The 26004-nt window shown below is 42.1% G+C and overlaps 1 protein-coding gene across 3 annotated transcripts; it reads left to right on the top strand.

Moving 5' to 3' along the window:
* The first annotated feature begins 16716 nt into the window (after positions 1–16716).
* Positions 16717–25947, top strand: MTK (S-methyl-5-thioribose kinase). 3 transcript variants are annotated; one of them, XM_088942782.1, is made up of 6 exons: positions 16717–16873; positions 17008–17213; positions 17741–18050; positions 19856–20030; positions 20149–20350; positions 22110–22529. In XM_088942782.1, the coding sequence occupies exons 2-6, from the start codon at positions 17028–17030 to the stop codon at positions 22512–22514; spliced, it is 1278 nt and encodes a 425-aa protein (XP_088798908.1). In that variant the 5' UTR covers positions 16717–16873; positions 17008–17027; the 3' UTR covers positions 22515–22529. The 3 variants fall into 3 exon arrangements, with proteins under 3 accessions (XP_088798908.1, XP_088798909.1, XP_088798910.1); XM_088942783.1 differs by having other exon boundaries at positions 16723–16873; positions 17011–17213; XM_088942784.1 differs by lacking the exon at positions 16717–16873 and adding an exon at positions 25507–25947 and having other exon boundaries at positions 16896–17213; positions 22110–22326.
* Positions 25948–26004: the final 57 nt, after the last annotated feature.

Genomic DNA, 26004 nt, shown 5'->3' with positions numbered 1-26004 from the left:
AACGCATATTTGGTCAAAGTAAAAGAAGCCCTGCTCAACTTCCAGTCACACATCATCAGGCAAATCCCGAGGTCAAAAAACACTGAGGCCGACGCCCTGTCCTGGTTAGCCAGTACGAGTCACAACAATATGAGAACTGTGTACATAGAGGACTTACCTCGGCCTAGTATTCTCGGGGAGACAGAGGAGGTCGCTCCCGTCTTAGAAGCAGAGCCGAGCTGGATCGATCCACTCGCGAGCTTCTTGATAGACGGAACCCTCCCTGCAGAACGCAATGCGGCCAAGAGGGTGCAGCGCCAGGCGGCCAAATACGTCATAATAGATGAACGGTTATACCGACGGTCGTACACGCTCCCTTATTTGCGTTGCCTGCGACCTACCGAAGCCGAGTTCGTACTCCGTGACACTCATGAAGGCCTGTGCGGTGGACACTTGGGGGGCAGAGCACTCGCCCAAAAGGCACTTCGACAAGGATACTACTGGCCAACGATGAAGGCAGAAGCTATCAAGCTCGTCAGAAAATGCGACAAGTGTCAGAAGCACGCTAACATCCACCATCAACCTGCCTCCGACCTCAAATACCTCGCCAGCCCGTGGCCCTTTGCACAATGGGGCATCGACCTCCTAGGGCCATTCCCACCAGCAATAGGCAGAAGAAAATTCTTAGTTGTTGCAGTAGATTACTTTACGAAGTGGATAGAAGCCGAACCTCTGGCAACTGTTACGGCTCAAAACATACAGAACTTCTTTTGGAAGAACATAGTATGTCGGTTCGGGTTACCTCGGGTACTAATCTCCGACAACGGCAAAAAGTTCGAGGATATCAAGTTCCAAGAGTGGTGCCAGAACATGGGGATTCGGCAAAATTTCACGTCAGTCACGCACCCGCAAGCAAACGGTCAGACGGAAGTAATGAACAGAGCCATCTTGCGCGGACTGAAAGCACGTTTGGATCGAGCTAAGGGATTATGGGCCGAAGAGCTACCAAGTGTCTTATGGGCTCACCGAACTACCGAAAAAGCAGCCACGGGAGAAACCCCTTTCAACCTCACCTACGACACTGAAGCAGTGATCCCGGCCGAAATCGAAATACCAACGTTGCGATTAGAAACATACGACGATCGGACGAACAGAGACGAGCTACGTACCAACCTCGACCTACTGGACAAGGTAAGGGACCTCGCGCACATCCGAACAGCGGCATACCAACAGCAGGTAGCTCGCTACTACAATAGCAGAGTTAAGCAACGAAGCTTCCGAGTCGGCGACCTGGTCCTTCGTAAGATTATGGTGCCCGAACCCGGCATGGGTAAGCATGGACCTAATTGGGAAGGGCCCTATAAAGTAAAAAGAGCGCTCGGGGGCACATACGAACTCGAAACTTTGGAAGGCAAACGAGTACCTTGAACGTGGAACATCGTGAACTTAAGGCGATACTACCTATAAAGGCCTCGACGTCACACTGAGACCTCGCCTGTCTGGCCATCGCGATGCGAACAGCCTCTTCAGCAGCATAAGCAGCCGCCTCAGCAGCCCGGGTATTTGCCTCTGCAGCACGGAAGGATTTTTCAGCAACATGAGCGTCAGCTTCAGCAGCTCGCGCCTGTCGCGAGCTCCCCTCCACTTGGGCCGCCAAGGCATGAATTGAAGAATTCACCTACCAAAAGAAACAAGTGAGCAAATGACAGCAGAAGCAACAAAATAAAAAAGGAGGACAGAATCTAACTTACCACCATGGCATGTGTTACGGCGCGGCAAGCGACCTGATTCAAGGGAAGATCGGTCCACGCCGCGACCTCCTCAGGGAAAGTAGCATCCCTACTCTTCTGAAGAGCGTAGTTCGGCGTCAACACGCTCCTAAACTCCCTTTGAGCTCCTGAGCCTGAGGGCCCAGCCCGCGTATGAGTAGACCCGGAGTGAGCAGGAGCACTTGACTATGCAGGAGCGCCCGTATGAGTGGTCTCAGCGTAAGGCGCCCCGGCAGTTTCGTGCACCAGTGGAGTCACTTCGGGCTCCCTGGGCAGATCCTCCAGCGTATGGTCTGGGGCTCCTCATCCAGGGGCAGCTCGGTACGAGTTCGCTTGGCGACCCGCTTCCTCCTCTTCATACCTTGGAACAAACGCCCCCCACGAGTTCTCTCCGCGTCCATCACACCTGCAGAAACGAGTTTGACATCAAAAAAAATGAAAAGAACAGAGCAAGCAAGAACTGCATAGCTAGAAACCTACCCGAACTCAGGTCGGCTGCAATAAGCTTGGCCTCCGTTAAGTAGTGGTGGCACTTTAAGCCTTGCCGCGCCCTTTGCCGGAGGCCCTTAACCGTCTCTTTATCGAGAGTCACGCCTAAATCGGGAGCGGCCTCACCCCACCCGGTCTGAAAACGCCATCCTTGTGCACTTTGCACGTCGAAGTAGTCCCGCTTCCACACCGGGACCTTGTTAGGAAGATCGTGTAGAAGCTTAAAACCTTGGCGAGGAGTAAGGTAATACGCCCGTCTCCCCCCAGGAAGACGACCCGCCTGTCTCTTGAGCATCAAGATAGAGGAGAATATCTCTACGTCCAAGGGGAAGTTCTGCTCGCAAAAAAGGGAAACTGTCCCCACCAGGTTCCGAATAGAGTTCGGATTAAGCTGGCCAATGGTGACATCGAAGTGGTTTATGACTTCGACGAGAAGAAGATGGAAAGGAAGTTGCAACCCTGCAGCGAGCTGCTCTCGAAAAATCACGATCTCGTCGAGACCGTGCTCCCAAGGAAAGCTACCCGAAGGAATAAAATATGTGTACCCCCAGGAAGATTGTAAGACAGAAGTATGGATTGAAGCCCCTCAGGCGTCATGGTCGAAGGACCAAACCTGTCTAGCATCCGACCTCGGCGGGAGGTAGACGCCAAATTGCCCGAAGCGACTAGGCCCACTGGTTCATAGTCCTCAAGCTCCACCTCAGGATCACTGAGGCAGTCTGGGGACACGGCTCGGTTGGTGGAACCTACGTCGGCCCTACTCGAAGAATCGTCTGAGCTATCAAAGCTAGACATTGGGGAAAAGATGGATTTAAGAAAGTATTCACCGGAAAGTTTGAAGAACAAGCCAAAGAACCGTGAAGACTGTATAACCAGCCTTGACGCGAGCTGGAAAAGACTTGGACGCGAGCCGAAAGGTTGGACGCGAACTCAGTAGACAAACCGCAGAAGTGACAAACCAACTGGGGTCCCCCACTATTTATAGCTACAGTAACCAAGAATCGACCGTGCAGACCGAAGATGATCCGACGGCCCACGTTCTTACCGACCGCACAACCCTTAAGGTCGAGACGTGATTGGCGCACGTCTTTTCAAAAAAAGCGAAACGTCAGCGCACGTCTTTTTGAAACCGATGTCGCTTCGACACGCGTCTTTTCCGAAACTGACACGCCACACGTCTCCCTGACAGTCGCCCGCGCACGTACAGCAGTGGTGCGCCTTTTTGAAATGACCCGCTGTCACGTCCCAGCGGCACGAATTGGTTTGAAATTTAAAACGCGCGCTATCACAACCACCAGCGTTCTTGAGTAAGCATGTTTCCAGCCTTCTCGGAAACCGAAAGAACCCTAGCAAAAGCGTCTCGTGCAGTGAAGGTTCGAAGGACGGGACAAATCCACCTGCTACCTCGCGAAAACTCCCCGCACCATGGCAAGACCCCCGGCGCAAGGAGTGGGGGGCAATTGATGAAGGAAGATTTGGCCCGACCTCTCTATTACGTGACACGTGGCAGAAACAACAGCTCGACAAAAGGGGCCAAGCCTAGGCGGGAACAAGGGGACACTAGCGGACTGAGCTCCCTACCGGGGGCCCGAACTGACCCACCTTGTAACAGGTCGGGACACACTTCGCCGAACTGACCCACCTTGTAACAGCTCGGGATACACTTCGCCGAACTGACCCACCTTGTAACAGCTCGGGATACACTTCGCCGAACTGACCCACCTTGTAACAGCTCGGGATACACTTCGCCGAACTGACCTGCCCTATAGATACCTCCGAGCTCAAGACCGCCTCGCTCAGCACTTCGCATCACTTGGCACCAAAACCAAACAAGTCGTACCACGCCTGACACTAAGGAAGTTGGTGCCCAAGGGCGCCGCGCCTGACTGACTTGGGATTTGACGTTTGGCGGCAGCACCCTAAACGGCCACCTGCCACCACCACTAACACCGCCATCTCCAGTTAGATGACGGTTAGGCAGCGACGGTTCTATCTCAGCAGAAAGGACGACTGCCGAATTGACAAACACAAGGGTAATCACACTTGACCTGACAAGGGCCCCGGGACGAGTGCACGAGGTGACTATAAGATCCCCCTGCCCCCCGACAACGGAGGTATGCAAACTTTACACTATCTGGTATTACCTTGCTTTTGAAGGATTCTAACTTGAGCTTCGGAACCTCTACACCGGGTTCCCCCCGGAGCTTCTCCATGTCCTCCATTTCAGGTTCCTTGCTACCCCATTCGGAAGCAAGGCAGCGGACAGCTAAGACCAGCCAGATCGCGCTCCATCAGTATCCAAATTCGATTGGATCGGATTCACATTGGAATCGGACATGGTACGACTTATTGCAGCCATATCTTACAGAGTTACAGTTCCAACAAAGCATCGTTTGAATTTGAACAGAAATAAAGTAGTATAGATACCTTCAACTGGCGGCCCTTCGGCCCTTCAACAAAGCACTGTGTTTCTAATTTCAAATCTATTTGAGTTGTGATACTCATTTTCTTTTTTTGGTATTTTAAGTAGACAAAATGTAATTATTCGAACCGGGGCAAAGAATCCGTTCAATCCCAAGCTTAGGATGTTAAATGAATAGAAAGATCCTTTCCCTGAACCGGTGATCGAATTGGTCAGGGGTCCGATTACCGATTCGAATGGTCCAACCATTCGATCCAAACAATCAGCCTGTTCTAACAAAAAAATTTAAAAAATGGAAAACAGTCAAAGGTTTGAACAGTTTGAATGGTTAACCAGCCGGTTCAGCGGTTTGCTGACCGAAATCAATAGTTTTGGGAAAAAAAGAGGTTTTGGGGGAAAACGGAACTGGTCAGGTGACCGGTTCCCAATTTTTCCGGTCCGGTCCAGTTTTGAAAACCATGGGTTTTCCTACATTTCCCTACATTTTTCCTTCAAACCAAACATAGCCTAAAAGACCCGATGAAGATCAAAATTGCCCACAAGGGCAAGGATGGAAAGTTGCTTGAGTAAGGTGTCACCTTGGCTGCTGAGAGACATGTAATTATAAGATACATCAGAGGCCTCGAGGTGACATTTCAGGGGCATGAATTCCGATAGTTAAGTCAGTAACGCCAAGGGAAAATAAGGTGAATTGGAGATTTTAGTGAGATGAGGTGAGAGATCGTGTGGAGAGCTAGAGGGCTCAAGGGCTCAAGAAGAGAGCTAGTGAGCTTGTAAGGTGAGCTGGAGAGCGTGTATGGATGGGCCGAAGAGCTTGTAGGGAGAGCTAAAGAGCTCTATGTGTTGAGCTGAATAGCTTGTAAGGGGATCTGGTCCAACTAGAGAGCCCCATGTGTTGAGGTGTCTAACCTATCTTGTGCATAGTAGTGTAAGCAGTGTTCTACCCTCCTAATTGAACGGGGGACTCATTTATAGGAGAGGGGCTCATCCAAGAACCGATACATCTCTCATGCATTGTTGGAGCTCGGTCCACTTGTCACACCCTCGGTTGACATGTTGTATGCATATGATAAACAATGGGCATGCATGGAGTGCACTGGCATTGATGTTCTGATTAACTCGACCATATGTTGCTTGTGCATGTTATGAACTGGTGCTAGATGAACTCGTTAGGACTAAGTCAGCTCATAACTCATCAGGACCAAGTTAGCTCGCCAAGACAGGTTAGCTCGTAATTGGCTAGAACTAAGGTAGCTCGTAGCTCATTAATTGATAACTTTGCCCTCAACATGTTGCCACTTAGTGGTTTCTAACTGGTGAACGGTTTTGGGCTTATTAAGACCCTAGGCCTTTCTTTCATTTTCTTTACCGAAGGTATTTCATACAATTCAAAAGAAATTGCATAATACAATTAGGAATTGGAGTGGGTTTTGACATGTTCTAGTATATCTTAGACTGTTTGTTAAAATTGTGTAAACTAACGATGAAAAGTTATGAATGGAGATATGTCACTATGACTGCATTTGTTTGCGGTGTAAACACCTGATGGGTGTTGTTTTATATTTCAGTCCAATTAGATTAAGTGTAAATAATCACCGAAAATAAATGTAAAACTTTATGTAAATTGAGCTTTACATCGATAATCAAGGAAAAACTGTCATAAAAATAATGTAAAGTTTTACATCAATAATCGCTTGTTCTCGTCATTAGTTTATGATGTAACTATTTTCGGTCACGTACCAATGTTTTGTGATGTAAAATTTTTTGGCTAAGTACCTCGTCATTTGACCCGGTGGTGGCGTGCCTTAGTGATGAGCTACTTGGTGGTGAACTGCCTACTGGCGAACTGCTTGGTGGAGAACTGCCTGGGGGCGAACTGCCTGGTGGCGAACTGCCTAGTGGCGAGCTCCCTGGTGGCGAACTGCTTGGTGGCGAACTGCTTGGTGGCGAACAGCCTGGTGGCGAGTTGCTCGGTGGCGAATTGCCTGGTGGTGAACTGCTTGGTGGCGAACTGCCTGGTGGCGAGCTGCTCGGTGGCGAACTACCTGGCGAAGAGCTACCTGGTGGCGAACTCCCTACTAGGCGGCCGGTGACTTAGAAAATAGTGGAGCTCCCTGGTGCGGCGCAATCCGACTGCCCTCAACATGAGGTGGTCTTTTTTCCTTTGTAGGTAGTGGGAGCAGAGGGACCTGCGAGAACTCCATCTTTTCCTCCTCTTTGTAGGTGGCGGGAGCTGAGGGACCTGCGAGAACTCCATTTCCTCCTCTTTGTAGGCAGCGGGAGCTGAGGGACCTGCGAGAACTGAATCAGAGGTCCCAGGGGTATTTTCCCGGCGGGGGCTCTCCGACGCTTAAGTTAGCACTCTTATTGTAAAGAGCTTTGAAGATAATATGAGAGAGTTAGAGAGCAGGGGTTACCTCCCTTTTTCCATCCTCCTCCCCTTTGGGGGGTGAGGTCTTTATATACCGGAGTCCTCGCGGGTTAGGTGGGTGAAAAGCCTCCAAACGGTAAGACTCGTCGCATCCTATCAGAACTGGGGTACGGTGGTGAACTCCTCGAGGTTGTCAAGCTGGCGCTTGTGTCAGGCGACCAGGTCGGCGCCTGGGCCGGGTTGTCAAGGGGGCGCCTGCGTCAGTCGACGGGTCAGTGTCTAGACCAGGTCGTCAAGTTGGTGCTTGTGTCTGTCGGCGGGTCAGTGTCTAGACCAAGTCGTCAAGTTGGCGCCTGTGTTAGTCGGCGGGTCAGTGTCTAGGCCAGGTTTGTCGGTGGGCGCCTTATGGGCGGCTTGGCCGGATCATGCGCTAGGCTGGTCCAGGTCGGCCAGGTCCCGCAGGCCGCACGCAGTTCGCGCAGGCCATGTGCAGTTCGCGCAGGCCGCGCGCTAGGCCGCGCACAGTTCGTGCAGGCCACGCGCTAGGCCACGTGCAGTTCGCGCAGGTCATGCGTGCCATGTGTAGGTCACGTGTGCCGCGTGCCGGTTGCGCCAGGCCGGTCAGACTGGTGCCCGGGTGGTTCACCAATTTCGTAAGTTTGTTGGCTGGGTGTTTTCCTAGTTGTCACGAGGTGCCACATGTCACAATTTCACTGGAGGGCCAAATCTGCCCTCATCAGTTTACATTGATGCATGGGTTTTGTTAAGTAAAAGCTAAGCAATAAAAACATATAAGAGTAGACAATTATTTTATATTTTAATCTTTTAAATAATTAATAATTATTTATATTTTATATACTACTTTTAATAATTTTTTACAATACAAAAATAACAATAATTAATTTCAGCTCGGTTGTTCATCAAATCGGTGAAACCGACCAATACGACCCAACTTTACTCGAGTTGGTTGGTTTTCTAATATTTCTGGTGGGTTTCGCTTCAACAATTTCCCAACCTAGTTAGGTTGGGTGAATTACGGTTTAGCCATTTGTAAATTGACAAAAACCATTGAACTTTTTGGGAAGATCTTTTGGTAGTTCTGAAGTCAAAAGATGCACTGATCTTTTGCATGAAGATTTGAGCAACCTGAAGCTAGTTTGGCTATCACGCATATTTCTGTGTGTCTTTCCATGCAAGAATAAAGCGAGAAAGACGTGAAAATCTCCACTTGGAGCTTCCTGAAATCAGCCCAAAATGGGCTTCTCATGTCTTTCGGCGCTCCAACTTTTGGCGCTTAGATCTTTCGCGAACCAAACGAGAATAAACCTAAAATCGGTCTTCTAGGCTTCTAACAGATGGAAAACGACACAAAAAGACTTGCCAAACAAGCCCTATATTTTCAATGTAATTTATTTTATATGGAAAAGTGGGAAAATTCCCATATTTCTTAGTTTATAATATTTTTAATTACAAATTACAAATTTTTAATTTATTTTTTAATAATACCATTGTAATTTTTAAATTTAAATTTTTTAAGTTAAAATCTTTTGAACCAACCAATCAAACCAATATAACTCGAGTTTGATGGTTTTCACTAATGGTTGGCTGGTTTCACCAATATAACTCGAGATGATTTTCAATCTCCAATAATTATTGAAACTTTTCTATTAACTAACGAAACAAAAATAGATTTATACATAATTATTGAAAATTTATTTATCATAAAAATACAACAAATAATTACTAAAAATACAATAAATATAAATTTTAGTATATATAAATATATAATAAATATAGATTAAGATTTTAAAATTATTGTTAATAAATATCAAATTTTGAAATTTATTTTCTAGAATTATTAATTGATATAAGCGAAATAATGTTTTTATTAGTACATTAATAATTGAAATTTTTATTCTATTTTTAATATCTATTAAAACTTTTTTTTGAAAGTTATTACCTATTTGTGTTATTTGAAAGCTTCAATACCTCTAAATTATTTAACCTATTTTTCATTATTTCAATAATATTTAAAAGTTTAAATTGTTTATATTTTATATTCTTATTATCAAATATTATTATATCTATTATAATTATTTTATTCTCTAAAATATTTAAAATTAGTTATTTGCAATATTATTCATCTACTTAAATAATATCACTATTTTGTTATTTCAATAGTACTTATTTATTGAATTTCATATTCCATAAAATTATAAGTTATACTATTATTACATAATTTCATTATTAATTTTATAAAATATAAAATCATTATTAATTCAAATATTATGGATTCCATTATAACGAATTTCTACTTTTAATAAAAGTTTTAATTATATTATATAATTTTGTTATTTTAATTATTTAAAATTTATTTATTTAGTTATTTAGAATTTAGTTATTTAATTATTTTAACTACTTATGATTTAGTTATTTAAAATTGATTACATAATTTCGTTATTTAAATTTTTAAATAAAGTGTAACATGCTTAAAACTTTTTTATTTAAATTATATTTATTTTAAAGTTATTACATAATATTAATATCTTGTTATATAATGTTTTTAATATTTAGTTATTGAAAATTTTAAATAATATTTTTAGTTTTTATTGTTTGAATTATATTTAAATTGAATAATTCATATAATTATAATTTATATTTTTAATAGCAATTTTGTTATAAATTTCATAAAGTATAAAATTATTAACAATATGAATATTATTAATTCTGTGGTGTTTTTATAATATTTAAATAATTCTTAAATTTTTTATTTCAAACCTTTTTTTGAATAGATATAGATGAAAAGTGGGGTAGAGGATAATTAGGAACTAGAGTTAATTTAGGAAAGAAATTCTCTACTAAATTAGAGATAATTTAGGTGATAAATACGAATCATAGATAATTTAGGAGAAAGTGGGGGATAGTGATGCCACTTGGCTAGATTAGATTAGATTTTGGTAGAAAGAGATTCTAGGAATAATTTTAGGAAAATCCAAAGGGATAAACATAGAAGAAAGAAGGGTGGGCCAGGCATGATGAGGTGCACAAATGAGAGAGGGAAAAGGGAGTGATGAGGTGGCATGTTTCTACTTATATATATATATATATATATAGTTGCTTTCTTTTGACAATGGAAAGCATAGTTAAAAACCTAAAATAAAATCTTATGGCCAACTGATAAAATAAGGACACCCCACTAACCATCGATTTGGTAAAATCAAATAACTTGGGTAATTTGAATTTCAAATTGCCCATTATTTATGATGATGCACAATCCGGTTGGTTGGAACACTCCGAAGCTCAAGTTAGTGCTCTTGAGAAGGCAAGGGAAAATAATGGATTTCACGACCAGAAAGCACAAAATATCACATACCTCTTTCTCTTGGGAGGGGGGGGGGGGAAGGCCTCTTATAGCCACCTGGTGCACTTACTCCTAAATTTCTGCTAAGTCAGGCATAACTGCCTCTGTGGGGGGCAGGCATAACCGCCACTGTCCTCTCTGCCAGAGCCGTCTCTGCCACAACTGAGATGGCGGTGGCAGGTGGCCGTTACGGTGTGATTGCCATTTGTCAGACCCAGATCAGTCAGGCGTGCTGCCTCAGAGTACGGATGTCAGATACGGTTTCACAGTCACGCGACTTGGAGCCGAGGTGCCGGAGTGGTGCGCGACGTGAAGTCTTGAGCTCGGATGAGTAGATCCTACTGCCCCGAAGTGCTGGCACATGGTCCGAGTTGGCTCGAGGTGGGCTTGCCCCAGCCTTGCCCCTCACGGGCTTCGCTGTTAGCCTCGGGATCCTTTAGGGAGAGTTTGGGTTTCCTTTTGGGGAGCTCGGGAGCTCGAGCCTCTCTTTGAGGAGCTCGGGAGTTCGGGCCTCTCTTTGGGATATGGCCATGCTAAATCATCTTGTCGAGCTAGCGTTCCTGCCAGGTCATCTTATCTTCTTCCACGTGTCGCACAGCTAAGGGGTCGAGCCAAAACTGGAAGGAGCCATCCACGTGAAGGATCCAGGGCTCTTCATCCCAGTTCGTGCTCGGCCTAACCAGGAGAGATACCGAACTGGGTGCGTCCTCACGGGGTTCGGACTCAACCGGCTTGGGAGTACCGAGCTCACCGAACTAGGAGCTCATGCTCAACCGGGCTAAGGACCTTGGAGCTGAACATGCATTCCACAACAAAATCCGCCAAGGCTTGGGCTTTGATAGTAGTTTGTGGCTTGTACTGATGGTCGTATTCACTGAGTTCGATGGCCCACTTCGTCAATCGACTAGAGACCTCGGGCCTGAGCAATACTTGCCTCAAGGGTTTTTCGGTGAGGACGATGATGGTATGGGCTTGGAAGTACGGTCGGAGTTTGTGGGCCACAATGACCAGCGCATAGGCTAGCTTTTCTATCTCTGGATATCTCGTTTCAGCTCCCTACAAGATTTTACTAACATAGTAGATGGGTCGTTGGACCCGATCTGCTTCCTTTATCAGTACCAACTGACCACTTCGTCGCTTGCCGAGAGGTGTTGTTCTAAAACATCACCCTCTTCGGGCTGGGTCAATACTGGGATACTGGTGAGGTATCTTTTGAGCTCGTCAAACGCGAGCTGGCATTCTGGGTTCCACTCGAACCCTTTGCTTTTCATTGCCTTGAAGAAGGGCAGGCAACGATCTGCTGATTTAGACATAAAACGACTAAGGGCAGCTATTCTGCCATTTAGCCTCTAAACCTCTTTCACTTTTCAGGGTGGTCTCATATGTAGGATGACCTTTATTTTGTCCGGGTTGGCCTCAATACCGTGTTGGTTGACGATGTACCTTAGGTGACACCGAAGACACACTTATTTGGGTTTAGTTTCATGTTAAATTGACGTAGAATTTGAAAGACAAAATGCAGATCTTGTAATAATTCATGCGAAAACCGTGTCTTGACGACCATGTTGTCTACATAACATTCTATCTTTGTGCCAATTAAGGATTGAAACAACTTATTCACAAGCCTTTAAAAGGTTGCCCCATCATTTTTCAGTCCGAAGGGCATAACCTTGTAGCAATACAGGCCGAATTCGGTTTTGAAGGCGGTTTTTTCCTTGTCGGTAGGGTCCATCCTGATTTGGTTGTAGCTCGAGTAGGCATCTAGGAAGCTTAGCAACTCGTGTCCTGAGGTCACGTCCACTAGGCGGTCGATCCTGGGAAGGGGGAAGCAATCTTTTGGTCAAACTCGGTTCAAGTCGGTGTAGTCGACGCACATGCGCCACTTGCTGTTTGCCTTTTTTACCAGAACAGAGTTGGCTACCCAGCTCGGGTAATGAACTTCCCTTATGAAGTCTACTGCGATGAGCTTATTGACCTCCTCATCGACTGCCCTCCAGTGTTTTGGGGCTAAGTTGCGTTTCTTCTGTCTAATGGGCCTAACTACAGGGTTAGTATTGAGCTTGTGAGTTATGAGCTTAGGGTCTATGCTGGGCATTTCTGCCGCGGACCAAGCGAAAACATCTAAGTTACTGAGTAAGAAGCGTACCAGTTTGGATCGCAAGGGTTCTTCTAGGGATGCACCGACCTGAAGTGATCTGGCTGGGTCTTCTGCCGAGACAGGGATGGGAACAGTTCCTCCGTCGGTGCAGCTCGCTCCTCGTCCTATTCCACCGGTCGCTCCAGTTCGATTAGCGGGGTGTTTGCGGGCTTCAAGTCATTCTCTCGGAACTGGAGTTTGTTGAAGGCCGCTTTAAAAAGGATGTCTGCCGAACTTCCGGAGTCGATGAGTATGCGCTGGAGTTCAAAGTCATTGATCTTCACCTTTATGACAAGTGCGTCGTCGTGGGGGTAGTGGACCCCGCGTGCATCATCTTCGGTGATGAATATGGGGTCTTTCGTCCTAGGCCGCTTTGGCGGATTTAGTTCTTCATTGGCGGCCTCCCAGGTTGATGCCCGAGTTGCTGCCGAGGTGCACCCTGCTACAATCGATCCTCCAACAGTCACGTGGATTGTTCCCCGAAATGGTCTTTCCTCCGAGGTATGCTTCTGTGGTTCTGCTGGCCGACTACTGGACTCGGGAGCATCTCTACTGTGCTTTCCTTGCCGACCTGTCTTATTGCTATTATTGTTATTATTATTATTATTATGTTGTACAAAATTTCAAGGTACCTGCGATAGATGAGTTGCTCTATCTCGTCGAGGAGATTATTACAATGTTCGGTACTATGACCGTGGTCTCTATGGAAATTGCAGTACAAGTTTTTAATCCTCTCGTTCGAGTTCCCCTTCAGATGAGGTAGCCACTTCACATATGATCGTCATTAAGATCTCGGCCCGCTTCGTGTTTAAGGGTGTGTAGTCCGTCCGACCTGCTATGGGAGCTCAGAACGACTGACTTGGCTTTGTCCCTCGAGGTGGGTCTTTCTTTCTCCTATCATCTGGGTTGGAGGGTTCACCTTCCCTCTTCCTTTTTTCGATCCCGCTTTCAGTCCTTTGGTTGATCTCCTCCTCTGTTCTCATGAATCTTTCCGTGAGCTTGAGGAATTTAGCTTCGGTTGCGGGCTGGTTGGCTACCATGTGCCACTTGAACTCCTTGTGTGTCACACCCCTCTTGGCTGTCGTGAGCTGTACCACAGGGTCTAGGCGCGGTATCTGCAAGCACGCATCATTGAACCGCTTGACATAGCCTCGGATAGACTCTGCTTCCCTCTGGACTATTCTGAGGAGGCTCTCCTCGGTTCGGGGGCACCACTTGCTGGTAACAAAGTGCGCGGTGAAGACTTGCATAAACTGGGTCCAACTTCTTATCGACCCGGGGGCCAGGTTCTTGTACCAGGTGCGGGCCACTCCCCTGAAGGTGGTAGTGAAGGCCACACACATGCAGGACTCGCTGGCCCTTGCCAGGTGCATTTGGGACTGGAAATCATCGACGTGGTCATTGGGGTCAAAGGACCCATCATACTTGTCTAGAGGAGGGAGTTTGAAATCTTTGGACATGAGAACCGCAAGGAGTTCTGATGACAGGGGGAAGGGACTGAAAGAATAGGGGCAACTTTTAACTCGTTCGAGCTTGCTTTTTCTTTACCTCAAAGCTCGGGTAGGACGCGGGTGGTAGTTCGACGACTTCACCGGCGCCTCTGCTGCTGCTTGGAAGGCCTGGTATTTGTCTTGGTGTTGCCAAGCTCGATGGAAATGGACTGTTGGTAGTTCGCGGCCAGGACGCCGAATTGGTTCTCTGCGAGCGAGAGCTCGAACTTAGAGTGCCGAAGTGCTAACTTGATCGGCAAGGAGGTTCCTGATCCGTCGGCGAGCTGCGAGGCGGGGGTAATTAGTCTTTCCCTCTTGCCCAGGGATGAGGCCTGGCTTTTGGAGGGGTTTTGAAGCTTGGAAGCTTCCCCTCGGTGAAGGCGCCCGCCGTGTGGAGGGCTTGATCGGCTTGGCAGCAGGGTGCCGAGGTGGGAGCTGCGGTTGGTTCAGAGGCAGTTGGGGGAACTATTGTTGGTAGTGACACTGAGAAATGTGGTGTAGTACTTGTTGCTGATGGAGCTGATGTTGCTGGAACTGCTGCTTTTGGGCTTGCATTGCTCATATGCACTGCATCAAGTCGTCAAGTTGGTTCTGGCTGGTCGCCAGAGGGACAACGGTCTGTTCGGCGAAGGTTGTCTCGATAGGGAGGGGAAGGGGAACATTCACAGGTGCCACCGTGCCCGGTGCATTGAGGCTAGGGATTCCGTCTGCCGAGAGGGGGACAGTGAACTGTCCGATGCATACAATGGCGGGCTGAGGGTGTTCCCCTACAACATTCAAGTCGGCGTTGTGCTTGTTGCTGCTGGAGGAAGCCATGGATGCTAAGGTTTCTTTGAGAGAGAGAGAGGGTTAAAGGTTAGGGGAGGCCTTTTGAAGTCTTCCCACAAATGGCGCCAAATGGCGATGCGCAATCCGGTTTGTCCCAACTGCCGGTTACCTCGCATCTGATTGAGCTGAAGGTTCTTGAAACAAGGAAGAAGCTGGAGATTTCCGGGGAGGAACCTGGTTGGAACACTTTGAAGCTCAGGTTAGTGCTCTCGAGAAGGCAAGGGGAAATAATGGATTTCATGACCAAAAAGCACAAAATATCACATACCTCTTTCTCTTGGGGAGTGGGGGGGGGGGGGGGGAAGGCCTCTTATAGCCACCTGGTGCACTTACTCCCAAATTTATTCTAAGTTAGGCATAACCGCCTCTGTGGGGGGCAGGCATAACCGCCACTGTCCTCTCTGCCAGGGCCATCTCTGCCACAACTGAGATGGCAGTGATAGGTGGTCGTTACGGCATGATTGCCGTTTGTCAGACCCAGATCAGTCAGGCGTGTTGCCTTAAAGTACATATGTCAGATACGGTTTCACAGTCGTACGACCTGGAGCCGAGGTGCCGGAGTGGTGTGTGAGGTGAAGTCTTGAGCTCGGATGAGTAGATCCTACTGTCCCGAAGTGCTGGCACATGGTCCAAACTGGACCGAGGTGGGCTGGCCCCAGCCTTGCCCCTCGCGGGCTTCGATGTTAGCCTCGGGATCCTTTAGGGAGAGTTCGGGTTTCCTTTTGGGGAGCTTGGGAGCTTGGGAGTTAGGGCCTCTCTTCGGGATATGGTCGTGCTAAATCATCGTGCCGAGCTGGCATTCCTGCTAGGTCATCTTCTCTTCTTCCACGTGTCGCACAACCAAGAGGTCGGGCAAAATCTACCTCCATCAATTTAGAAATTGGAGATTTTTGAAAAATTACAAAAAATTGTTATTTGGTATCATTTATACTATGTAAGCCAATTTTTGGCAAATTGGCTCTAAACCTGTTTGGTACCGATTTTTAAATGTCAATTATTTTTGTACTAATGTTATTATTCAATGTGATATTGGATGTCATGTTATATAGGGGGTGTTCACGGTTTAGTTGGGCCTATTTTTGAAACCAAATTGGTCCTACCTGTTTTTGGAAAATCAATAACCGAAACTGAATAGAAGTCGATTGGTTAAGGGTTAACTAATTGACCGGTTCAATTTGTTAGTTTTTTGGTTTTTATATTTATAATATATATTATAAAAATATATAAATTTATAATAAAAAATATATATAATATTACATTTTAAATAATAAATAATTTATTATATATATTATAAATATATATTTATATATAATGCATATTTATTAATTTATAATATATATACAAATATATAATATACATAAATATATATAAAATATAAAGAAAGATATGTATACTTGTTGATTCAATTAACCGCCGATTTTCTATATTGGTTAACCGAAACCAAATTGATCCGAAAGTCGGTTCATGGATTTTCAATTCGGGTTTGATTGGTTTTTTGGTTCAGCTCGATTTTTAGATTTTTCTTGGTTCACCCCTAATATTATCCTGAGAAAGATAGGAGTAATCTACAAATAGGAAATCACCAATAAAGATGAATCCTGAAAAGGACTGATTTCAATAATCAAAATTTGACCGATTTTTTTGAAAATCATCAAAATTGATAACTAAACAGAAATTTCGATGCCGGTTCCTCGCCAAAAAAAAAAAAATATGCTGGTTCCTCTAATGCTGACCGGCTCGAAAGTGACTTTCAAGAAATCATCATCATGCCAAACAGCACTTTGGAACGTGGCAGTATATTATTGGGTAATCACCGTAATCGCAGCATAGGTGATAATGTGAACCAAGAAGGCAACCATCATTGGCGTTCTGCTCGTCGTACACTCGCAGTTAGAACTCAGAAACCAAACCGTTTTCAGTTTTTTTTTTTTTCGTGATAAAAGATGTCCCGGTTCAATGTATGTGTGAATTGTATTGCGTGGGTTCTCCGTTTCTCTGTCTGTTTCTATCGTAATTCGTAAGGGAAGGTATCTTTTCTCTCTTTTTTTAATTTAATTTAATTTAATTTTTTTAAGTCCAACGTTTTTCGTGCTGCTTTTCTTCTGTGATTCAACTCCTCTGCTCTATGCTGTCTCTACTCTCTACCACTTTTCCGGAACAGTAGTATTAGCAGCTGCTGTCATGGATGCAAACGGGTTTCTGCCGTTGGACGATAAGTCTCTGGTGGAATACATAAAGAGAACGCCTTCTCTGTCACTGAAGCTTGGGAACAAAATCGACGACTTGCAAATTACAGAAGTCGGAGACGGCAATCTTAATTTCGTTTATATCGTTATTAGTTCAGCTGGTTCTTTAGTCGTCAAGCAGGTAACCCCGACCCCAAATCTCCCTTTCTTTGTTTGATTAGAGAGATGTTTGTTACTGGTTCAGCATAACAACTTTTTGCACCGGAACTAAAAATATATTATCCACTGCTTATTATCTTATCATCTTCCCCTTGGTTAGAGAAGGTAGTAAATGCTATGTCTTGCTCTTTCCTCTTGAGTCTTGGATCTCATCATGCCAATTTACTTAGAAAACAAGAAGAGTTTTGCACTTTTGGAGTTCAGCATCTGGATCTCATCATTGCCAATTTACTCATTGATAGATGCAATATGCATCCCAAAAATTGATATTGGCTGTATGGGTAATCCATAGGTCAGATAGGTCGGATTATCTTTAGTATAATATAGACTCCATTTGGGATTCATGAAGGGTGGTATTGAGCTCTTCTATGTTCACTAGGTATTTTGTAGGTTAGCCTGCTATAAGAATTAAAATTTTCTTCTCTTCTGATGATTGGATCAAAACATTTGAAGTGATTCTCAGTGCATGTTGGCTGTGTGATATTGTAGGCCCTTCCATACATCCGCTGTATAGGGGAGTCATGGCCAATGACAAAGGAACGCGCATACTATGAAGCAATGGCCTTAAAAGAGCATGGTCGCTTGTGCCCGGATCATGTTCCGGAAGTTTATCATTTTGACCGCACTATGTCTTTGATCGCCATGCGGTACTTGGAGCCTCCTCATATTATTCTGCGGAAAGGCTTGATTGCTGGAGTTGAATACCCCTTGCTTGCAGAGCACATGTCAGAGTACATGGCAAAGACTCTTTTCTTCACATCCCTTCTGTACCTTTCCACTACAGATCACAAACGTGCTGGTAAATTAACTCATTCAGAAATTGACAGTTGATGCCTCCTCAAAATATGACTAAGGGTTTTTGGAAACTCTAAACAACAGCTGATAAATACAATCTTATTTATTTATTTTTTGGGACTTAAGTCTCATTGATCAGAATAGTCAACTAGCAACTTGTGAATGAAGCTTCTCATAAAAGAAATACCCAAGATCGAAAATAAACTGCAAACTGAAATTTATCATATTCAATCTTGATTCACCATTTTCCTCTTTTTTTATAGACCGATAAGAAGATTTCTGGAGTTGTTGCTTCCTATCTCTCACTACATACATAGGAAGCTTATATGGACTTACAACATTCATAAGACTAAGCTAATCAAGATATGGAACAATGAAAAATTTCCTGAAAAGGGGATTAAAACATTGTACTGTGGGTGTACTGTCAAGTATACTTCTAAGATGTGTTTTGTGGACACTCATTCAAATCTTAGATAAACTGAAAATTTAAGATACCATGGAAAATTTAAGGATAAACACACCAATCTTGGACATATGTAAGTTGTTTTCGTTAAAGCATAAATAATTAAAAATAAAGTTTATAATTACAAATTCATCTTTTTTAGCTTTCTATATTAAGAGATATGGTATGATTAAATGAACAATATGTGGATATGAAACTGGTTGTTCTTCTTATAAATTAAACAATACTAGTAAAGTAGTAAAGCCTTTTATTCGTCTCAAAGGCAACATATTGGCCAACCTTCTATTAAACCTGCTCATATTTTTATAAATAGTTATAGCTAAAGAGTTAGTTTGCATTGGAAGGCATTATAATCTTTTCTTGTTTTTTAGAATATTTATAAACTAATTACAGAGATTCACCATAAAAGATGTTGCAAGAAGGTGGAGTTTCAAAGTTTGAATAGAAGAAAGGCGAAAGACTTTAAAGCATTCAACACACTATTTACTTTGAAAATGTTATACAAATTTATGAGGACAATCAATAATTATACCAATAAATAAGGTGGTATTTAATGAACTATTTGTCTATATTGGAAAAAAATGTCGCAGAGAATCAATGATTATATTAATAAATTGGATGGGAAAAATTGTCCCTGAGACATCATGAGATAACTAATTGCTTCATGTTGCTTTTTGTATAAATTAATTAGTTTACTGTGGGCTTATGGAAATGGTATGTTGTCTATACACATATATATGAATTGTTGGATGACCAAACTAAGTTTGCTTTCTCTTAGTTTTCAATAAATTATTATCCATTCTTTTCGTTTTTTGGTTGATAGTCTCTTTGTTAATGCACAGCACTGAATTGTGTCAAAATGCATCCTAGTGCAATCTTAAAATGCATAATGTCAAAAAGTTGAAAGATTGCAGTTTTCAATTCATCCCTTTTTGTTGGGGACTTTTGGTGCCCCCAGGGCACCTTTACTTAGAGTCTGCAGGCTTGTCTTATCCTTTTTTTTTCTTTGTACTAACATTTACTTTTCTATTGTTGATGAAAAAGAATAATAGGAAACATATGATCATATTCATAGTTCAAAGGTGCATAAATCAATAAAATTTTTAGGTGTTTACCTGTTTCACTAAGTTGCTTGTGTGACCCAGTAATCCAAATAGTAAGAGGTCAACTGATTAGCTTAGTCATCATGTTGCCTGGGTTTGTGGTTCACCTGTAGGTAAACCATGCTTGCTTATATGATAGAGCAAGCACTTTTAACAATAAAAAGCTTAACTTTCTTTTTGTTTTTTCTTGCAACCCTTATTTAGCATAGTGAGTAGTGATAGTTGGGTTTCTGATGTATGCAGTTGCTGAATTTTGTGGGAACGTGGAGTTATGCAGGCTTACAGAACAAGTTGTTTTTTCGGACCCATATAAAGTCTCACAGTACAACCGTTGGAGTTCTCCTTATCTTGATCATGATGCTGAGGCAATTCGCGAAGATAATATTCTGAAGCTTGAAGTTGCTGAATTGAAATCCATGTACTGTTGCTATCTTCAAGTCTTATTTGTTTTCATAAACTTTTTAATGACGCCAACATTATTTGTCATATTTTACCTATGAAAATCCCCTTATATACTAGTTATTGTTTAACTATAGGTTCTGTGAGAGATCCCAGGCCCTAATACATGGAGATCTCCATACTGGTTCTGTCATGGTGACCCAAAATTCCACTCAAGTTATAGATCCTGAATTTGCATTCTTTGGACCAATGGGGTTTGACATAGGAGCCTTTCTGGGGAATTTGTTTTTGTCTTTCTTCTCACAAGACGGACATTCTGATGAGGAGAATGACCGCAAAGTATGTATCATGGATTCTTCTACTACTAATTGAGTTGTGTTTTGTGTTATTAATTTATGTTTCTTATTTTTTGAGCTTTGAATTTTGTTGGTTCTTTTGAATTTAATTTGCTTGATTAAACTTTAAAGCTTCATACTTCTAAAACCCATGACAATAATACTTTGTGTGCTGTATTTGTTAAATTTTTAATGGAAGTTAATTCCTTATACTTATCTTTTTTTGGTAAGAATTCATTATACTTATCTTGTTGGTTATTTTTGTGGTGCTAATGCTTTATTTCCTAACTTGTTACTATATGTGAAAATTTGTTTCTTGTGTCGTTCTTTTTGATCATTAAAATGAACAAATGTTACCCCAAGTGTCACCAGGTCATATCTTTTTGCACTAGTTATGGCTCAACTAACTAGACATTTTAGGAGATCCCATGGTTTATGATGTTATCTAATAATATGGTATTGATTGAAAAGACTATAGATGGTAGATGGACTCAAATCCAAAAGGAGTGTCTAAGATGCTTTGTACATCACTACTAACTCCAAAATGAAGGACATGATGAATGACATTCTTCTTCTTTTATTTGTTATGTATCAAATATCTCAATGGACACCTCATTTCTTATATTGATCAACTGTCAAGGCACCTTCAAAGGTCAGGAAAGTAAATCTCTACTTGGAGAAATCAGATTTCTGTCACAAATTGGAGTTTTCTACCTAATTCTGATCATTGTTTAAAATGTCCCTAAGTTTCCTAATATTTCCACAACATATTTCCATTTCCATGGGTGGCAAGTTAGCAGCACGAAATTGTACTCGAATCAACATATTCCCCAATGAACATTCTTTAAACTATTTCTTGGAGTTTTCTACCTAATTCTGATCATTGTTTAAAATGTCCCCAAGTTTCCTAATATTCCACAACATATTTCCATTTCCATGTGTAGCAACACGAAATTTTACTGGAATTGACATATTCCCTAGAGAACACTATCAGCACTTGTGGAGTACAAGAAATAGTTTCCACGACATGTTTCCATTTCCATGGGTAGCAAGTTAGCAGCACGAAATTGTACTGGAATCAACATATTCCCCAATGAACACTTATGCAAGGTACAAGAGATAGTATTATAACATCAGTTGGTGAGAATATTGTAGATATGTGGAGTAGCAATTTTATGCCTGCCTAACTTATATGGTTACCACTATCAGCCAGCTTGATATTCATTGCAAACATTAATTTAAATATTAGATTTTGTTTGTGTAATAGATTATTTGGTTGATTCATTAGAACCATTTTCATTTTCTAAGTTTAAAATTTTGCTTTAACTCATTCTGTCATGTAACTTTGAATCGTCAGGTTTACAGGACAACTTCAGAACGTATTTTTTTTTGTCTATAACCTTAGTTTCATAGCTTTGATTAATGATTTCGACCAAGATAATAATTTAAAAAAGGTTTGCCCATGCTTCTTTTATTATTTCATAAAACATCATTCTGTATTTTTGCATATTTTACAATATTTACACCATGTCTGTGCCATTACATTAAAGAGGCTAGGCCTTTAGCTTTCAGCATGGACCTTACATTTAATGGTAATTCTCTATCAGATGTCCTTTCCAGGGATGGGGTTGGAAAAACTAATGTGTTAATTTATTGGTTTTATCTTCAAAGTTATTTCATCATTGATCTTTCAACATTGTACTGTAAATAGTATGTTCTCTCTTGGTCTCTTGGATTATGTTAAAGTGTATGTTATTATGCAGACGTATAAACAATGGATCTTGAGGACAACAGAAGATACATGGAACCTTTTCCAGAAGAAGTTTACCTCACTTTGGGATGATCACTGGGATGGCTCTGGTGAGGCATATCTTTCTGCAATATATAATAATCCTGAGCTTCGCCTATCTGCACAGAAGAAGTACATGAAAGATCTTTTTCATGATACTCTTGGATTTGGTGCTGCCAAAATGATAAGGAAAGATACCATCCATACTTTTTCTTGTACTGATTTTCCCCCTTATGTTTTTCCCCATTCTTGTACTGATTTTTTCCCCACTCTCTCTCTCTCTCTCTCTCACACACACACACACACACACACATCTTTCTTACATTTTTATGGCTATACAAGAATTCTTAATTGGATGACTCAAGCATCACCCTTTTGACGCACCTGAGGCCATCAAAGTGAATCTGTTCAAAATCTTTTCATATACAAGAGAAATTGTGAAATATGTCTTGTATTCCTTTTCTTTGGAGGATCCCACTTCTACTTTACTGGAGTATTTGATTCCAATAGTCCTGAAGGCCTGGAAAAGATCTTAGTTTCTAAAAATAGAACAGTCCCAACTTGCAAATGGTCTAGCAAATTCTGATCAACTACCATCCAGAGATCTTTTGAAAAATATTAGCTTAACAGGCATTTTTTCTTTGAAAAATTTCATACTAGCCAAGTGACAAACCACTTCAGGGTGATTAGGATTAGTAACCAATAATTGATTCTGCCTAATTATTTTGGTGTGGCTTCCCAGGCTGATGTTTTCTTCTTTTGATAGTTAAGAATTAGCTTTACCAATTAGAGAAAAATGCACATAGAAGAAGAATATATGAAAGCCTACAGATACAGCCCCATAATAAGGCCAGCCCCTGCTGCCTGTCCCTGATTTTCCATTTTTCACATCACATTGATAATCCTCTAGTTGTCCCCAAAGGAACTCAGATCTATGAACTCCCTGTTTAGTTAGAGCATTTGCCAAACCGTTAGCAAATCTATGTGTTGAGATGAAAAAGCTTATCTTTTCCCTGCTCAGTTCTTGAATTTCTTTTATTGTATTCCAATGCTGCCAATTGGCTTGTCTCCCTCGCCTTAACCAGGAATTTACCACTTTAGAGTCTCCTTTTACTATTTAGTTGTTAAAGTTTAAATATGTAGCAAGCTTCAGCCCTTGAAGAACATCCAATAGCTCTGCTCTAATAGAGTTTCCAACGTCAATTAGGTCATAACTCAGCTAAAATGTTACCATTTCCATTTCTAAAAATCCCCCCAATACCAGAGGGCCCTGGCTTGCCAAGGCTACAGCCATCAAAGTTTAATTTGACAAGGTTGTGAGCTGGAGGTCTCTAACTTATTATCACCTGAGCTCTACTTTTTGATTTTCAGAAATCCACTTCCATCCTCTTTCAATGTCCCTAAGAGGAATTTCCTCAAAGCAACTCGCAGTTTTGGTGCAAGATGCAACTGTTCATGATTCAATACTAGCACTTCTTGATATTCACTCTCCATTGAAAATTCTGCTGTTCTTCTTATCCCAAACAGCCCATAGGATTGTTTCTCTATTACATCTCCATAAGATATTTCCCTTTTTTCTAGGAGGGAAAAAGAAAGTAGGTGAGAGGAGAGTCCTCAAATCAGCAGGAGGGGCCCATCTACACCAAAAAATGGAGAAAAACCATTCCGAAACAAATCTCTGTAATGATATTCTCACTGACTTATAGATAATTCCTTGCTTTGTGTTCCTAGAGAGATGGATCGCGAGATTCATGTTAAGTTCTGTAATAGGTAATCCAGGAGAGTGCATAAACATATCAACAATCCTTAAGAAAAAGCAGCAGCAGGTTGTCATTTATAGGAAGATAAATATAACTACCAATTCGTAGTAGCTCCAAGTATTTCTCTCCTTTGTATTTCCTCTGAGGCAGGTTAATGCTGACCCTGTGCATTCCTACCATACACCTAGGCGGTACAGAATTGCTCAAATCCTTGACTAGAAAACAGCACTAGAAACATATTGTCAAGTTTTAATACCAAACAGTTGCACTACAAGTGAGATCTATACCAACAATAAAATCATCGGATTTTTAAAACCACACATGCAGAGAATGTTTCTTTGTCTCAAATTGATTTCATTGGTTCACACACCCTGTCGGGCTCCCCTATGCAACATACTCCACCAGTTGGTCTCCATACGCACGCATTGAATTCTCCATGAAGAAATGCATCTTCAATATCCAATTTGTAAGGGGGTTGTGGTTGTTATTTTTGGTGGACAGCGATGATGGTCCTTGGACCAAAACTGTCTGAACAGAAGACTCAAAAAGAACAGGTTTTTCATATGAACCTATAACTGTTATTATGAAATGCGAATTTTGGTTAACTTAGATCAATCCATAATGAGGGAGAAATCAAAGAGGATTTTTCCCATAGAATTAGTGATTGGAGTGGAAATGAGCATCCACTGTGCTAAGTTCTAAAAAGTTCCAATAAAGTCCACCCATGAACACCATGACCCTAAGGATGGTAAATGTATCAAGATCCATCATGTTTCCTTTGTGGTGTATCAAGAAACATGATACTGACAAATAGCTTATCTTAGCTAGATCAGAATGTTGATGTCCTCTTCAATTCATTCGTTGTAGTTAGGAGCAGGCTAACAGCTACATTATGCATCTTGCCTTTCAGATACTTCGATTTTCTTTTTATCTGTTATGAGATGGTTGTACAGATTTCAATCCGTATGATTTGGAACTTCATTAAAAGTCTTATTAAACCTAAGGATACCAGATGCCCCGAGCATCCTTGATGTACTGTCAACGTTGTCATTTATTAGCAAGTCAGATGCAAAACGAATAAAACCATTCACTGAGGTAGCTATCCTACAAGACACAGTATAGTTGCATGAGCTTGACAATACAGTTACTCTTCAATACAGCAGGTCTTCAACACATAAGAAACAACCACAAACCATCATTCCACCAACAAAATTAGAAATATTAGACCTTGGACATGCTTTTTTCTCTTTCTTTCTGGGACTACAAATGAAGAAACTCTAATTCCTTGAAGGAGGTCATGACCATAGATGATTCATTGATAGGAAATGAATTATGAAAATCACAAAATTATAAATGTGACTCAGATTTTACCCAAATATGTAATTGATAGGAAATGAGCAAGTGTGAAAATCTGCAAATATATGATTACTAAGGCTGTTTTTGGTTTGAAAGAAAAGGTAGGAAACAAAACACAGCCTAAGGGAATGCGATTTGCAGGTTATTTAATGAGGAAAGTTTAATAAAGATATCTTTTTAATTTGTTTCGATTTGTTGATATTTCAAGTTTTGGAACTGCCAAGAACCACGTGTTTTATTTGCTGATTTACAGGAGGATAGTGGGTGTGGCTCATGTTGAGGATTTTGAAGCAATTCGTGATGCTAGAAAAAGAGCAGAATGCGAGAAACATGCTCTCGAGTTTGCAAAGATGATTCTAAAGGAAAGGCGTAGATTTCATACAATCAATCAAGTTGTCTCAGCAATCAAGGAACTTCCTTTGTGAAAGAGAGTTCGTTGCTTTGCTTATTGTCAAATTTGGTTTGTCTCGACGGCTCCAAGAACTAATATATCTACCATTTGGGTCTTCCATTCCACTCTAGAAATTATACGGATTTCAATTTTCAATGAATATAGTTCTTTCCATGTTTGTTATATTTTCACCTCTTTCGTAGTGACAATGAAAACTTTGGTTAAGGAAAACAAGTTTCACTGTGGTAGAGATGACATGACAGTATAGCTTATATAACATTTCAGCCTGAAAACGTTTCCAACTATTTTATTCTGACTTAAACGCAGCCACATATTATATAAAGCATATACGAAACACAGTA

This window comes from Nelumbo lutea, chromosome 5 (genome assembly GCF_056320005.1).
Source record: "Nelumbo lutea isolate HS-2025 chromosome 5, American lotus-T2T, whole genome shotgun sequence".
NCBI lineage: Eukaryota > Viridiplantae > Streptophyta > Magnoliopsida > Proteales > Nelumbonaceae > Nelumbo > Nelumbo lutea.
The sequence above is the reverse complement of the archived record's forward strand: the minus strand, read 5'-3'. Positions and strand labels throughout refer to the sequence as shown.

Bases quoted from the DNA above. Each gene is read 5' to 3' on its own strand.
- MTK (XM_088942782.1), top strand. From the start codon at position 17,028: ATGGATGCAAACGGGTTTCTGCCGTTGGACGATAAGTCTCTGGTGGAA. The intron at 20,031-20,148 runs GTACTGTTGCTA...GTTTAACTATAG, and splicing joins GTTGCTGAATTGAAATCCAT to GTTCTGTGAGAGATCCCAGG. The intron at 20,351-22,109 runs GTATGTATCATG...GTTATTATGCAG, and splicing joins ATGAGGAGAATGACCGCAAA to ACGTATAAACAATGGATCTT.